The sequence below is a fragment of the Colius striatus genome, chromosome 3 (assembly GCF_028858725.1).
Source record: "Colius striatus isolate bColStr4 chromosome 3, bColStr4.1.hap1, whole genome shotgun sequence".
Classification (NCBI taxonomy): Eukaryota; Metazoa; Chordata; class Aves; order Coliiformes; family Coliidae; genus Colius; species Colius striatus.
In genome coordinates this window covers 70738840-70755535 of record NC_084761.1, presented here as the reverse complement: position 1 = coordinate 70755535, position 16696 = coordinate 70738840, and the positions used below count along the sequence as shown (strand labels likewise).

General features: G+C 44.5%; 2 protein-coding genes across 5 annotated transcripts in view; one reads left to right on the top strand and one right to left on the bottom strand.

The window, feature by feature from the left end:
- SCFD2 (sec1 family domain containing 2) overlaps nucleotides 1–6116 on the bottom strand; it is a 199959-nt gene extending 193843 nt beyond the window's left edge. The window contains exon 1 of the mRNA XM_061993969.1: nucleotides 5357–6116. Coding sequence (XP_061849953.1) covers nucleotides 5357–6092 — 736 coding nt within the window. The 5' untranslated portion in view covers nucleotides 6093–6116. The remainder of the gene's footprint in view (nucleotides 1–5356) is intronic.
- Nucleotides 6117–10065: 3949 nt separating this feature from the next.
- Nucleotides 10066–16696, top strand: part of FIP1L1 (factor interacting with PAPOLA and CPSF1) — a 43638-nt gene continuing 37007 nt past the window's right edge. For 3 of the 4 annotated variants that reach the window (XM_061993488.1, XM_061993489.1, XM_061993486.1), the window contains exons 1-3: nucleotides 10066–10454; nucleotides 11169–11208; nucleotides 15599–15656. In XM_061993488.1, the coding sequence (XP_061849472.1) occupies nucleotides 10373–10454; nucleotides 11169–11208; nucleotides 15599–15656 (180 nt within the window). In that variant the 5' untranslated portion in view covers nucleotides 10066–10372. The remainder of the gene's footprint in view (nucleotides 10455–11168; nucleotides 11209–15598; nucleotides 15657–16696) is intronic. The other variant, XM_061993490.1, reaches the window with a different exon arrangement.

Here is a 16696-nt window from a genome sequence, read left to right as displayed (position 1 = left end):
CTCACAAGCTGTTTGCTATATTTCTCTCTCCTGTCCAGTTTAGGAGGGGAGTGATTTTATGACTGGGTGGACATCGAGCTAAACCACCACAATCATGCTGTTCTAATTTTACTTTTTCGTATTATTAAGAGTTATAAACTCTTAAATATGTGACATTTGATAACAGGTTGTAGCTGCCACCATTGGCAAAGTTGACCAACTCATTCTTGAACAGCAGCCAGGAACTCGTTAACTACATATCTTCTTCCTCCAAAATGGCATCAATGATGTGCATACAATAAAATATTTTCCTAGGCCCATTACCAGCCCTATATCCCACCATTCGTACTCCAATTCTTATGTTCTCTGGCAGGTTCTACTGTCTGGTCCAAAAACAAAACCAACAAAAAAAACAGGTTTCAGGAGCAACTGCACATCACAGAAGCAACATGAGAGCTTAGGAAATGGGAAGACTTCAAAGTCACATGCTAAACATGGCATTGCTCACCAGCCAACAGCTAATTCAGCTCTTCTACTGGAGTCTTTTCCTTTAATCAAAGTTTGAATGTAAGTAAGTGTGCACGAAAACAGCATGCAAGGCCTATCTTGCCCCCACCATCAAGCTTTCTTAACATATACTGTTTTAACTACTTCAGGACTGATAATTTTAGAAACATGGACAAACTCATCCCAGATTTCATGATGTTTCAACACTGCACATTCACCTAATCCTTTTGTGAATAAGATCACCACTAGGAAGACTTAACAATAAGGACTCTAGTGGCATAATTCCTATGATGCAGCTTCCTTAAGCAATGCATCATCTCAGTGAAAGCAGGATTTAAAATATCACAAGGTAGAAAAGTTTACACATATTCCCCTGAAAGAAGCTGGATATTTGTCCAAAGCTTATCAATGTTCTGCCATATTCGTTCATCCAGGTTTACTTTAAGATGACCATGTTAAACCAAGCCAGAAAACAGCCTAAAGACACGACCTACATCCTCCTTTGTACAGATGAAAGAACATTATAGTAGTCAGTTTTCTGTCCCACTATGATGGCTACCGAATCTTTAAAGAACCTCCTCACACAAAAAATAACCCCAAAACAACCAACAAGAAACACACATTCCTCCTCCCAAGCTCAAAAAACTTGTACCCCAGCAACAGGAGCACAGCAGCCCACAGCCAAGCACAGCTGCATCAGAGTGCTGTCATAGAAACGTGAGAGGTTCCTCATTTCTCACACACAGTTACTGCAACACATGTAAAGAGTAGGAAATTTGGAGATAAGAAACACTTAAGGATCAAGGCTCGTGTAATTTTTCCCAGATCCCTGCACTGACCTAGCTACTTGCAGTTTTCTTTAAAGAAGCAAAACTCATGCCATTTATTTGCTTATCTCTGTAAAGCCACTGTAACAAATTTAACATCTGACATATTTAAGAGTCTACTACAAAACTTTGTGTGCCTATTCCACAATAGCAGAATCTTTACAGAGTACACCGTAGCAGAGGCTGCAATCTGATCCACAGTACTGAGTTGACACCACTTGAATATTTTCAGCTGACTTTACTCCTCACAGCTGCAGTCTACAACCTGAAGTAACCTTAATAATTTAAGTCTCACTTGCCTCCTGTGTCAAAGCCCCAGTCTGGTTCAAAAAAAGTTACTGTACTCTACAGGCCTCAGTACTTAAATTTCAAGGCTTCAGCTTATATGGTAAGGAAGAAAAAAATATGGTTTTGTGTCCTTTAAAAAGATATTAGTATCAACCCACCAATGAGTCAACTTGGAAGATGCTGCAATCGCAAAGAGCTTCAGTAAAGCACTCCAACCTTGAAACATGTCATACAGTGAATGAAACAGACAGGCAATTATAACAGCTGAAAACAAAAATAATAAAGAACAAATATTAGACAGAACCAGCTCTCACTGGAAGGGGATGCACCTTCACTCTCATCCTACTCAATAGATAGGATTATGCACCAGGATGATTAAGGCACACCACAACTTTCTACTCACTGCGGCTGCTCCCAGGAACTGAAAGGGAATGGTATCTACACTTTGCTGATGAGCACCTGAACTCTGCTTTTTGTGTATGTTAAAAGGCTGAGCATATTGCAATGAGCACAAGGATATGGTGCAGAACTGATGCCTGACTAACAGCAAGGGAGACGATACAGAAAGTTAAACCTGAGTTTGCAGTCTTGGCTGTGAGGAAACACTCTTGTGATTTTGACAATGTGCAAAATGTGCAAAAGTACTAGAAGGAAGTAACAGTGCTGTTCCTGACGGCACTGAAATAGCCAACCTCAATAACATTCACACAAAGTTTATTAATCAAAACCATGTTTTAGCTGCACAAGCACCCTCATGTCAGTCATTCTTCTGTCTTTTTCCCCACTATATTGCATTTCAAAATCACCTGCATGTACCAGTGGGCAAGACCTCACTATTCCCTGTGCTTATAACAGTCCACATCTCAAATGCTGCAAAGCACCAAGAGACTGGAACAGCATGTCAAGCTGTTCTGAAAGACATCAATGAGCCTGCTTCGCAGAAGGTGTGGAGGCTGGCGACTAAGAAACACGTGGAAGGCACATAAGATTAAAACGTAGTATCACAATGCATATATTTAGAGGCACAAATACTAGAGGAAAAAACTAAAGAGGGATTAAAGTGCCAGAGCTAGCTCTGACTTGAACCAGTGTCACTTATCAGAGCACTACTCTAGCTGGGAGGATTATTCTGCTTTTTAAAGCAAAGGCAGTGAACTTTGAAACAATAAGCAGGCAAAAAAAACCAGTATTACACATATGTATGAATTAGGGACAGCAACAGTAAAAAAGTTTTATACAATCAGAATTCAAGAACTTAGAATTCAAGCAGGGAGTACAAGGTACTAAGCCTGCTATCTCCCCAGTATGAATACGTCCCACCTTCTGGGGCACTGCTTGATCCATTGCTTTAAACACTGCAAGGACAGGCAGCACACATGCCACCCCAGTTGAAGCCCTGCCACTGCAGTGAGGGCGGCAAAGGCCATAAAGAGATTATTCCTGTTACAGGTCAGACAAATAATAAACAGAAAAATCTTAACTCAGTTTTTTCCTCTACATTCATTAAATACAGCATGCATAAGTAATGCTTAACATTAAAATTTGGATTGAGCTCTACTAAATACATTTTATAATCTGTTGGGGTTTTTTTTAGAGTAATAGTTTAGAAAAGACTTTTTACTACAAGGGACCTAGAAAGCTACCCTAATCAGACACCTCCTCATTTTTTATATAGAAAAATGTGTCATTTTATATGTGACTATTTTATTTAACAACTGTCACAACAAGGATAATACAGTTTCTTGATACTAGCACCAGAGGTTTTTACCAAGATGTACTTACTACTTCTTTAATATGTTCTTTAAAGAGCAAAGTTTTGGTATTTAAGTACTAGTATTTTCCCTTAGTTCAGGTGTTTGCAATTGCAGCACCAGAAGAAGCATCTTTCAGACATTTTGATTTTAACTGTTAGAAATCACCTGGTATTATTGAAAACTATTATTCTAGCCTAACATCTTTTTTTGTTCTAGATAAGCATGGAACCTGAGCCAAAAATAAGACATCTATTAGTGCAATTCCTTTAGACATCATCCAGAGCTACGGTACCTAAAGGTGTACTCCTTTTATTGAATACACTTGCCTCCTGATGGCCTATTCTAAGTCACTTGGTTCAAATCAGTAGCCTGACTTTACCAGAGAGTAGCCCAGCACATAATTAACTTCCAGGGGTTTCTTTTAGTGTTTGGAATAAAAAAGCATTCTTATAATTCACAGATATGCAAACATTTCTCATACCTGCAAGGCCACACATTGAACAAGATTCAGGTATCAATAAGACATTTACAAATGAAATCCAAAATATTTCATCTTTAGATGTTTTCTCTGAAAAACCTTCTACTGAGGTGCAAGATCCCAGACTCCCTTTCCTACATTTAAGCTGGTACCAATTATCTCTCCTCATGCCTCCTCCACAGTCTCCTTGTCAGGCAGCTCATTGTTATTCACAACTTCCGGTTCCTTTTCCTGTTCTTAAATCTTGCTACTACCTGAGTGCATGAATCTTTGCCCACTTTCGCTGGTTCCCACCCTAACCGGGAACTCCTCTCACAGTTTAATTTCAAGGCTCTTTATCCAAGTCCACTCTACTGCAGTCTTCCCAGCAATCTTCCCAAAACACCACTACAGCAGTGCAAGGATACACAAAGCCAAAATTGAGGGGAAAAAAAGGAAAAAAGAAGAAAATTTAGATACAGATGAGCTGCAGGTACAACACTGTGCCAAAAACTTGCTATAGGTCGCATGTCCAAAGTTGCAATCTAAATTATCGACTCTGTGCAATGCAAACAGAAGCAGGCCTACGCACTGTCTATGTGACTAGGTCTATCAATAACATGATTGGGTAATTGAAGGCAGCCACTCCAACATCAATTATTATCTGAGTTTACTGTTTCCTCTGAAGGACAGCTACTCCAGAAGTGAGAACCTAATACAAATTTTTTACAGATCACTAGCCCAGTGCCTTGCTGGTGACTTGTTCAATCACTCTTTCCCTTTCTGCTGTCTTGATGTCACATCTTAGCAGCTTAGAAGACTTCACCTCACCTACCAAGCTTGCAAATTGCTTACAATACTAGACATTCTCCTGACAGTTTCACAGTGGACTCCCGCACCTCCCTCAACTTTTGCATCAATTCTGCATTAACTGGCAGAATTAAATTTACCCTATGGTTCATTCTTATGCTCCTTTGCTTCCTAGAAAGTGCTGTATAAACAATTCTCTATTTTTTTCACTCAAACGTTTTTTTTTCCCAAGTTAACAACACCAGCCATGTGCAAGTGCATCACTCAAAGACTAAGTATAACATATAGCATATAATAGCCTATGAATATACATACAGAGATACTTTCAGGCATACACATGTAGCTAAGAGTATAGGCAGATGTATATCTGTTTAGACATATATAACATTAAACATGATAAATAGATACACTTGGAAATGCTTCAGAGTAATCCACTAGGCACAGTCTGTGCAGACCATTTCCTTCACATCTTGAGATGGCACACAGGCATAGCTATGTTCTCCAGATGAAGAAAAGTGGAAATATGGAAAGTGGAGAGTGGAAACATTCCAGTAGAGCCTTCTGCTTCACTCTTGGCATCCATGACCCACTGGGGAGTTAAGATGGTGTGCAACCATCACATCCATGGTGTTAAAAGTGCTCTCAGGCCACAAGGACTACCTGAAACTCTCCCAATGGAGTGGATGTGGGCCCACAGCAGGGATGACAGCCCCTACCAGTGGCAGGTTTCTTACCAGCAAGGTCCAAAGTTCTGTCCACGAAGACGACGGAGGCCTTATTGGTTGCTGTCCTCCTCCTGTTCCTGGCTGGGGCATAGCTCGCCAGCTCTGCTGCCACGACCCTGCTGAGGGCCCCCACGGCGAAGCTCTCTTCCCGCAGGCCCAGGGAGGTGAAGAGAGCGTCGAGGTCGCCCACCAGGGCCCGCACTGCCGCCCGCAGCCCGGCGGGCAGTGCGCCCAGCCCGAGCTCCGTGGGGCCGGTGCTGGGCCCACCGGGGCCGGGCGGAGGCGGGAGGAGCGTGGCCAGAGCGGGCAGCAGGCAGAGCTCCGCCGACACGGGCGCCAGGAGCGGCGGGCCCCGCAGCACCACCTCGACGTGGCCACTCTCGCCCATCCACCGCCGCAGAGTTTCCTCCATCTCAGCCAGGCCGCCGCCCTCCGCCTCGCCGCCGGACACCAGCACGCAGTGCCGCACGGCGCCGTGGCCCAACACGCCGCGCACGGCACTGGCCGTGCCGCCCCGCAGCGCGCCGCTCACTACGAAAACCACACGGTCCGCCGCCGCAGCCGCCGCAGCAGGCAATGCCCTGACGGCCAGCGCCCCCGCCGCCAGCAGCTTGCCCGCCCCACCGCCGCCCCAGTGCAGTGCCTCGGCGGACGCCGCATCTAGGAAGACGATGGCCCGGCGCGCCCTGGCGAACACGGGCTCCCACGCCTGCCGATACACCCGCCGCAGCTCCGGCACCGCCATGGCGGCAGCGGCCTGCAGCGCTGACAGCCACAACACACCGCACGTGTCCGGCGCGCCGCCGGCGCCGCGGGATGACGCGGCGGGCGCGGGGTGGCTGCCGGCCGCCGGCGGGGCGGGGTGGGGCGGGCGGGGCCGGCCAGCACTGCCCCTTGACAGAAGAGGGCACGACGGCCGTGTCATTGAGGTGAGGTTTAGGTCTTTCCGGAGAAGCTGACGGTGGCCGTGAGGCTCTTCCTCCTCTTCCTTTTCCTCTGGCGGCACAGGCCGTCCTGTAGTGTCTGTCGAGCGGCCGCCCATCCCCGGAGGAGCTGCTGTGGCCTGGGCGCCTTCTGAAGAAAGGGCTGCCCGCGCAGAGCTCCTGCAGTTGGGCTTGGAATCCCTTGAGAGTAGCCTGGCCCGTTTCTCCTCCTCTGTTACACTGACAGAGCAGCAGCAAGGATATTCCTTAGCAGGGGCAGGGAGATATCTTCTTTTTGCTGGCAGCGCCCAATTCTGACAAACATTGAAGTGATTCCCTCACCTAGGGTTAGAAACTGTGACCAGTACCAGGAGGGACATCTGAGCAACGAGTGTGCAGTTTTGCCTGACTTTTTCCTAAAAAACATTGAAAAGAGCTTCTTTGATCTTGCTCCTGGTAAATGTGAAAACAATTTAATGTCACTGCTTATATCATTCCCTCTTCTGTGTTGCATTGGTATCTTTGTCATGCTGAGAGAGTGATTGTTTTGCTGATGCTTTTTTTCACTGGAAAGGTGAAGCTTCCATTGGCGTTCCCTGTCACCGTTCCCTGTCCTGTAATTCTGTATTTCTTGTGTTAGTATGAACAAATCCAGTGGTGGATGAGATAGCAACATGAAATATTTTATTTTTATAAACACAACTTCTATTATATACTAGCAGAGACAAATGACAATTTAGTTCTATTTCTCCTTTAAAAAGCTCTTGGTCTCAAAATCAGTTTCAAAGCTAACTAGAAAAAAAAAGCCATGATATATATCTACTGTTTCTTCTCCACAGAAAATTGATGACTCACTTGCAAATCTGTTCTATATAGCTTGTCACTTGAGCAACCTCCTTAGTCCTGAATGAGAATACATTTTTCTGATACAGTAGGATTATGAGATATAAACACAACAACAAGAAGAACAAGAAGATAAATTATTTGTTCATCCACTGTCTATATCAGCCTTCTCAGGTCTCTTGAAGGTTCAGTGGATTTCAGAACACTGGAAAACATGGGTAATGTGGAATCACCAGATTTCCAGTAACAAATCTCCTTCGAGTCTGCCCCATGCACTTTGCTACCCTGATGCATTCTTCCCTCTTCCAAACTCAGACATATGTCTTTGTGTTGTTCCAACTGCAATCTGTTATTTTAACATTAGGGGATATAACTCTATGATGAAAGAAAAATATGTACGTTAATAGCCTTCTTGACTATTTTGATTTGAAAAAGTAGTGCCAAGAAACGATGGTTAACGGCTGAGCCCCTGGGCTTATACAGAAGTAGAATGATCCCCTTTTCAGTTTAGATTACCTCAGACATTATGTATCTGAGCTTTTTTTTTTTTTTTTAATGCACGAGCATGATGGACAAAAGTTACATATATTATGGCCTGTCCAATTCTTCAGTTATTTTTTAAAGGTTGGGGTTTTTTTCAGGCATATTTTAAAAACAGCAGATTTTTCAGGAAAATGAATAGCTTTTTTACTTTATACTGTATAATGGCAACTAGTCCTGCATAAACTAATGTTGAAAAGAGATTACTAGCCAGGAAACAAAAAGAACTGCCCAGAAGATAGAGTGTATCAATTTAAAGCACAGGGGTTAAATTACAAAATAAAATTATCTAAATCACTTTTACAGTTTATTTTATCTTGTGCAAATTTACAACTACTATATTAGAAAAAGAACATTTAAAAGTTCAGTAAACTTGGTATCTTGTTGTGGGTTTCAGGAACCCATGAGTCAAGATGTTGATACAGGTCACAAAGGTGCCATCTTCTGTCCTTAGCATTCTACCTACTCAGGGACTGGAGAGAAGCCTTCTTTCTCAGGCCCCAACTGCTTTTCTCCCTCTGTGCAGCAGAAAGGAGAAACTGACGGGTCCCTTCCAGAGGCTGGGACTAGAGGGAATTTTTACTTTTGAGGGCAGAAGTTAAAATGCCATCTAGGCCAGCATCTTGTCCTCAGAAGCAAAGCAGGAAACAGGTTCAGAGCACTTTCTCCATTCTATCAGAGTCAGGGGTGGGTAAAGATCTTGCTGGGAGTGGTGGAAAGCTGGCAACTGTGTTTGAGACTTAGCCTTGTTGAGTCAGCTTCCAACATTCAAGCTGCTCAAGATGAATTTTTATGTCACCACCAGTTCAATGTGATGTCTATGTATAGGCTTCTATGAGGAAAACTGCTTTGAGGGTCTGCACTGGTGTATTTTAGATTTTATGTTCCACATGTACTCCTGATTTCTCTTTGTGCTGTTTTCCACAAACATATTTTCTTTCCTCCTTGTATCTGCAGTCAGAGGAAACTAAAAGAATTCTACCACATCCTTTAATGTTGGCTGGAGGTGTGTAAAATGGCCAAGTGAACAAAACAGGAATGAAAATAAAGACAGACACTGGCAACTAGTAACCTGTACTACCATAGAAATTTGTTTCATGAGAAACAAGTGTCTAGAAATATTTTGAGTGAAAAATACCTTTGTTGACTTCACTACTAGAAACGTAAAACCCAAATTGCATGATGAAAACCTACCCAATGACACCACATTCTTCATCTGTACATGACACTTAAACATTTAATTTCAAGGGGAAAAAAAAAACCCTTTTGAGAAAGTAGTTTGTTCATGTGAACTCCAGTGAAATGTCACGTCATATATGAAGCTTCAGAAAACAAGGTTCTTTATGCAGGCAATGTGAAGAATAAGCTTCCCCCACCCAGAGCTGTGACGTTTATAAATACTGGCAAGTCGTCTAGTCCAATTTTTCATAAGCTGTCCTGGTGTGAAAAAAGGGTTCCTTTTTTAGTTTTCACAAGCATCCTAAGATGCTGAAGACTTCATTTGTACACACAACTGGTCAAATTTTTTTTTGTTTGTTTTCACAGTTGTGGATACTTAAAATTTTCTAGTGAATTTTGTAGTTGCTAATGAAGCATTTACAGATGTAAAGTGAGCAAATCATCAGTATGAATGGCTTACTACTTCCCACCACTTTTAAAATAGAGCAATTTCTTAATGAAATGCATAGTTATGCTTTCATTCATAGCACACTATGAATGCTAAACTCTTACTGGAGCTAAAAATAAAATTAGGGACTTTGTGTAGGGGGAAAAAAAAAAAAAAGAGTTGTTAAAACTAAAATACAACCTCCAGCTGGGAGAGTTCGTGAGCTGAGAGCTAGCACAGTACTAGTAAAAGTATCAGCGTGTTTATCCTGTGCTTACGCTACCCCCTGGCAGCTGCCAAGAGTCGCCAGTAGAAGCACAGCACTGGACCGTATGTGTGTTCGGTCAAGTACTGCTACTGGAGATGGGCGAGGATGTAGTCGAGGAGGTCGCCACGCTGCCGCTGATCCTGCTGAGGGGGAGGACGGGCGTTTGGAGATGCAGAAGAGCACAAGGACCGACGAGAACAACGGAGACAAAGGGTAGTGAGCAGAAGGAAAGGGGGCTCTCACAGGCACACCGCGCCTGGGTAAGGCACTGCTGAGGTAAGTCCAGCGGCTGGCAGCGCACCGAGCGGGGACCGAGTCGGGCAGGGACGGGGCGACAGTCCCGGGCTGTACCCGGCCCGACCGTTCTCCTCTTTCCTCTCCGACCCGGCCTGATCCTTCCCCTGTCAGCCAGAAGGCCCCTCCGCTTCTCCCTCCTCGTGGCTCCCGGCCCCGGAGGGCCCCTCCAGGAGCTGCGGATGCCGGGCCGCGCCCGGCCACGTCCCCTCGCTGACCGCCCTGCCTCTCTGGGCGGCCGGGCGCCTCCGGGCCGCCCCCCGCATGCCCGTGCCCAGGGCGCCGCGGGGCCGGGCCGGGCCCGCTTCCTGTGCGTGTCACTCACTCAGCGGGGGAGGGGAAGCGCCGAGCAGGCGGCGGCGGTTCCTCCGCGGGCGGCGGATCCTGCGCTAGCGGTGGCACTGGTCCGGGAAACTACTTGCTGGCAATACCCCGGCCACCGGCAGTTTGCGGCCTGAGGCGCCGGCCCGAAGGGGCGCGGCAGTGCTGCCCAGCTGCGGGAGGCCCCGGCACCGCCGGGCCTGGGCCCTCGCGTCCCGCGGGAGGCGGCCATGTCTACCGGTGAGGTGGAGCAGCTGTCGGCGGACCTCAGCGGGGCCGCCGGAGACGAGGAGGAGGAGTGGCTCTATGGCGGTACGGACCTTTCCAGACCCCCGTCCCCAGTCCACCTCTCCCGCCCGCCCGGTGGTCTGCCCCGCCGCCACGGCGGCAGGGGTGTGCGTGGAGGTGGATAGGCCGCGGCGTGCGCCGCCTCACCAGACCGGCCCACGGCCGAGCATGGCCCACACCTGCTCGCCAAGCGTGGCCGGCCGCCGGCCCTTTAAAAGGGTCCCCCCGTCCCGCCACCCCCGCCGCTGCTCAGTCCCCTCCTCCTGGCCAACCCTCCGGCAGAGCCGTCTCGGGCCTATGCGTGGTCCCTTCCCCGCCATGTCGGTAGCTCCTGCCCCCTCCCCCGCGGGCTCTCGGCTACCGGCCTCACTGCTGGTGAGGCGTGCAAGGCCTCCGCGGCGGAAGGACCGCATGGCGCACCTGCCTCACATGCACCCCCGAGGCGGCTGACCCTCTTCCCGGTACCTCCCTGCCCGGCCTCTTGGCGCTGAAGTACAGCAGCAGTCTTAACTTTTCATGTATAAACTTTCTTTACAACTTAAGGTACTTTCTTAACATTCAAGCTACAGTGAAACCTGTAAACTAAACCCTGCCCCTATGGTGGACATGTCAGTACAGAGCAGTGTGAGGGCTCAGGGGTCTGCTTGATTGATTGAAACATGAAAATGTCTCAAGTAAGCTGAAGAGTTGCCTAATAATCTGTATGACAAGATAACTTCTGTGTTTCTTTTCTTGTAGATGAAAATGAAGCAGAGAGACCAGAGGAAGAAAAAGCTAGGTGAGTGTCTTGACAACTGTAAGTCTTATAGTGTGGTTGCACAAAAATGTAGTTTGTTACGTTCTTCTCAGCTGCTTGAAAGTCCGAAGTGCCAGAACAGTCTAGTGTCTTTGAAAATCCCCTTAAGGTAGTATGTTTGGTCTGCTAGAATAACTTGGCTTTTCTGTGAAATGGTTTTACCTGTGAAATTAGGACACTTTAGCGTGAAGGTTATTTACCTTTATGAACAGCAGTAGCCCCTCACAAAACACCAACAGGTCTTTTATTTCTGTAGTCGTTATGCTCTTAGTAATGAATCAGGACTTCATTTGTTCTATACATTAAAATATAGTCTGTCTTCCAAAGAATTTACAATGTAGTTAGAGAAAAAAAAGGAGTATAAGGAAGCAGTAGATTATTAGCAGCTAGTTTATTGTGCAGGATGCATGACACATCTGGTGTTATGAGTGTGTCCAGCAGGTTGAGGGATGTTCGCCTTCTCCTCTACTCTGCCCTGGTGAGGCCTCATCTGGAGTCCTGTGTCCATTTCTGGGCTCCCCAGCTCAAGAGGGGCAGAGAACTTCTGGAAAGAGTCTGGTGAAGGGCTACCAAAGTGATCGGAACATCTCTCTTATGAGGAGAGGCTGTGAGAACTGGGGCTGTTTAGCCTAGAAAAGGGAAGACTAAGTGGGGACCTAATTAACACTTACGTGAACTTAAAGGGTGGATGTCACGAAGAAGGGGCAACACGTTTTTCTATAGTGTCCAGCAACAGGACTAGGGGTAGTGGATGGAAACTGGAACACAAAAAGTTCCACGAAAACATAAGGAAAAACTTTTTTCCTGTGAGAGTGAGGGAGCCCTGGCAGAGACTTCCCTGGGAGGTTGTGAAGTCTCCTTCTCTGGAGGTTTTCAAAGCCTGACTGAATGCATTCCTATGTCACCTGATCAAGGTGAATTTGCTTTAGCAGAGGACTGGACTAGATTTCTAGAGGTCTCTTCCACCTACAACCATCCTATGATCTGCTTAAGGGTTTGTGTTGGTTTTTTTTTATTATTATTATTAGTGAGAGAGTATTTGAAAGAAATTTAGAAGCAGCTTTGGAGGTATTTGGAGGAGCCTATCGTGTTCTAAGGAGTTGTACAAGAGAAAGCACAAATATGCTTCTTTGAAAATCTAGCTAAGTTGGTGGACTTTGGTAGCAAGGACTGACTAGAAATGGAAATCAAGTCTTTTGTAGTAAATGAAAGAAATAACACAGTTGCTAAACTATGGAAGTTGTTGATTGTCAAGATATATTAAACTAGCAACGCTTGTTGAAATTCTGGTCTGTAAGCTTGCTCAGTTGCTTTTTTGAACCGATATCAACTTTTGACAGGCACAGTGTGATAGAGCAATAATGGCTTCCATCACTTGACTACATATAATATGTTTTGTTAGATGTTCTGAAGCAGCTACTAAATGCAGTTATTTTGATTCCCATTAGTTCTTGTAGTATAAGAAATATAATTGTTTCCTGTCACTTAAGAGTTTTCTAGTCCTCCGTTGAATTTTTCTTGAATTATGTCTTTTCCAGGTAAAAGAATTCTAGTTGGTTGTTTGCAAGCTATTCCGTATCAGTTGATTCATTGTGTTCAGCTACCTTTTCTTGACCTGCCACCTTTTGTATGTGGTGTGCTGGTTTTGCCTGGGACAAAATTAATGTTCTTCACAGTAGCTGGTATGATTATATGTTTTGTGCTGAAAACTCTGTTGATAATTCAGAGATGTTTTTCTTATTGCTGAGCAGTGCTTATACAGAGTCAAGGCCTTTTCTTGCTTCTCACCGTACCATCTCACCAGTGAGTGGACTCAAGAAGTTGGGTGGGGACGAAGCAGCAGATCCAAGTGACCAAAGGAATATTCCATACCATTGTGGTGATTTGACTCTGACTGGATGCCAGTTGCTCACCAAAGCTGCTTTATCACTCTGCCTCCTAAGATGGACAGGGAAGGGAAAATACAATGAAAGACTCATGAGTTGAGGTTAAGGATAGGGAGATCACTCAGTAATTATCGGCACAAGCAAAACAAACTCAACTTGGGGAAAACTAGTTTAATTTTTTACCAAGCAGAACAGTGAAGGGTAATGAGAAATAAAAACTACATCTTAAAACACCTCTGCCCCTTCTTTCTTTCTCTACTTTCTCTACCCACAACAGCATAGGGGGACAGAGAAGGGAGTGTTATGTCATCACAGATTGCTCCCTCAGAGCTCTCTCAGAGGGAGCACTCCTCACAGTTACTGTGTTTCATGGGGCCCTTCTCATGGGAGAGGAGTCCTTCCCACAGGCTACAGTTCTTCATGAACTGCTCCAGCGTAGGTCTCTTCCATGGGGTGCAGTGCTTCAGGAACAGACTGCTCCAGTGTGGGTCCCCACAGCAAACCTGCTCCAGCATGAGCAACTCTCTCCACAAGTTTCCAGGTCCTGCCAGGAGCCCAGTCCAGTGTGGGCTTCCCATGAGGTCACAGCTTCTTTCAGGCATCCACCGGCTTTAGCATGGGGTCCTCCCCAGGCTGTGGGTGGACACCTACTCCCCTCCATGGCTGCAGGGGCAGGGCCTACCTCACCATGAGCTACAGGGAAATCTCTGTTCTGGCACCTGGAGCACCTCCTCCCACTCCTTCACTGACCTCAGTGTCTGTAGAGTTGTTGCTTTCACATATCCTCACTCTGCAATTTGCTCCTATGTAGTAACTTTTTTCCCCTCCTTAAATATGGCACTCGCAGAGGCATTACCACCATTGCTGATGGGCTTGGCCTCAGCCAGCAACAGGTTTGTCTTGGAGGCAGTTGGCATTGGCTCTGTTGGACACAGGTGAAGCTTCTAGCAGCTTCTCACAGAAGCCACCCCTATATCACCCCTGTCTACCAAAAGCTTGCCCCACAAACGCGATACACCATATGATGTCATGCACAGCATATAAAGCTGGGGGAAAAAGAAGGAAAGGGAGACATTCAAAGTGATGGCATGTCTTCCCAAGTAACTGTTAGGTGTGGTGCAGCCCTACTTTCCTCGAGATGGCTGAACACCTGCCTGCTCATAGGAAGTGGTGAATGAATTCCCTGTTTTGCTTTGCCTTCGTGCACAGCTTTGGCTTTGTTTATGACACTGTCTGAATCTCAACCCATGAGTTTTCTCACTTTTGCCATTCTGATTCTCTTCCCCCATCCCACTGGTGGGGAGTGAATGAGCAGCTGTGTGGTGGTTAGTTCCTGGCTGGAGACTATGGCACATAGCAACTGAAATGATCTTCAGAAACAATGTTGTTTTACTCCAGTTTCTGGTCAATAGGAGCTTGACATTTGTCTGCCTCAATACATAGTTATGGGCTAAGAAGTGTAACAAATGGTAGCTTATGCATCTTACGAGTTGTGTTTGGAATTCTGGAATTGTGGTGATGGTTTACCTTTTGAAAGTTTTAGTCTCTTGCCTCTCACTTTTGACGTTCTTCCCATATATAAAACTTGAGAGATTTTATTCAGGTTCTGTAGGTAGTCTGTCGTTTCACCGAGTGATGAAGTGAAATGGTCAAGCTTGAATCCTGGGGCTCTACCTGGGCTGTGTTGGGTTTTGGTGCAATGCTCTTGAGCAAGTAATTTGCCAACAGAAGATGGGATCAAAATCATTCTCATCAATAAAAATTGGCAGTTACTCTCTTCATTTCAGAAGTATCTTTTCAATGAAAACATTTTTTTGCTAAATGCTCACTCTGGTATTTGTGCTTCAATGTCCTAACATTTAATGGAACTATGGAAATTAAAATAGTGCTGGGTAGGACATGGCAGTAGGTAAGCCCAGTGAAACAGCTCATTTGCATGGATTGGACAGTGCTGATTGTTTTAGATGGACCAGTAGTTTCAAAAATTTTACCTTTTTCAGTCTACAGTTCAAATATAATTGAATTAATCATTGAGTTTTAGCTGTTCCATATGGTGGAAGAAAATTTCACAATGCAGATGAGGGAATTTTGATTCAGTGCAACATGAGCTATGAGTATTTAAATGTTTTTTTCTGTCATGTTTGAGTACTGTGAATCTGCAAGAAAAAGAAAAAAACTGTTATTCTCCATATATTATGAAAGATTTGGCATTGATTTCAAAAGAGGATCCAAGCATAGTGCTTTATTACTTACAACTAGTCCATAAACATCCAGTTAGTATGTTACAACTGTTAAATATTATCCTGCTATTATAAAGTTATGCTTGCCTATAAATTTTTTGTAATAATGGAAATAGAACAGAGGATAGCTGGAACTGTGGTTCTTCACTGTAATGATGTGGCAAGGCTTTTTCATCATTCATTGATGTGTATGAAATATGTGGATGAGTACCTAGCTTCATCTTTTCCTGTTTGTTTTTGTTTAAGTGCTCCACCCCCACCTGGAAATGAAGAGGAAGCTGCAGAAAATGGCGTTGTGAAAACGGTAGTTCTAAATGTGTTCTTGAAATACTGCTTTAATTTGTTTTGATTCATGGAGTATTTGTAATTTGCCTAGGACTTAAGTGCATGAATGCATAAATGTACGCCTTTGATTTATGTGTTTTTTCTCTGGAAAATGTTTGACACTATCTGCAAAAACTCTGTAATTACTAAATTAGGACATCCAATTTGCAGCTGCAGTCACTTTTTAAATGTAACTTTCAGAAAGTAAGTGACTAGTACTTCCAGTTTTTAGGAGGGGAAAGACAGTGCTTCAAGACATCTGTCTTTTCTCAAAGACATCCTTTTCAAAGTGAGACTCTGTGTTTTTCTCACTGGTAGGAAAATAAAATCCTCCAATAGTTTTTCTTTAGACATGACAAAAAATCAGCATTTGCAGGACTGTGAAAATACAGATTGAGAGATGTGCCTTTCAGAGGCAACATAACAGACCTGTTTGGTAGTAGTCTTCAATGTTCAGTATGTCTTATAAGTTCAGGATTGGTAAGATGAAAGAAGAGGTCTGGCAATTAAGTTTACAGTTGCAATGTTGAGAAGAAGCCTCAGATTACTGTGAATGAGAATAGTTAAAATCCATTATATGAAAAAAGTGTGATTTTTCTTCACTGAAATTTCTTAGCCAATAACTTGCAAGCATTCTCTTAAGTGATGCAGAAAGTGCTACGATATTTCTGCAAGTTTTGAGGACTAGCCTCTCTCAAAGTGTATTTTTTTCAGTAAGTCTATTACATCTTATGTAAAGTTGGGGGAAAAAAGCCCCTTAAAAATTTATTTTGGTTGGTTAGGCAGAAAAGCTCTATTTGAAGTGCACCAAAGGCTTTTTGTGCTTATGCCAATACTGTAAGTGGGCAGTGGATTTAATGTGTTGGATACAAAGAGACAATGGTGTACTTTTTTCGACTTGGTGATTTTAAAATGTTTCTGAAAATCCTCATTGGCACATTTTCCTTGTACTTACACATTCTGATATTTTTCACCTATATAAAGGCTGATGTTGCTAGGATATGATTAGAACAACTACTG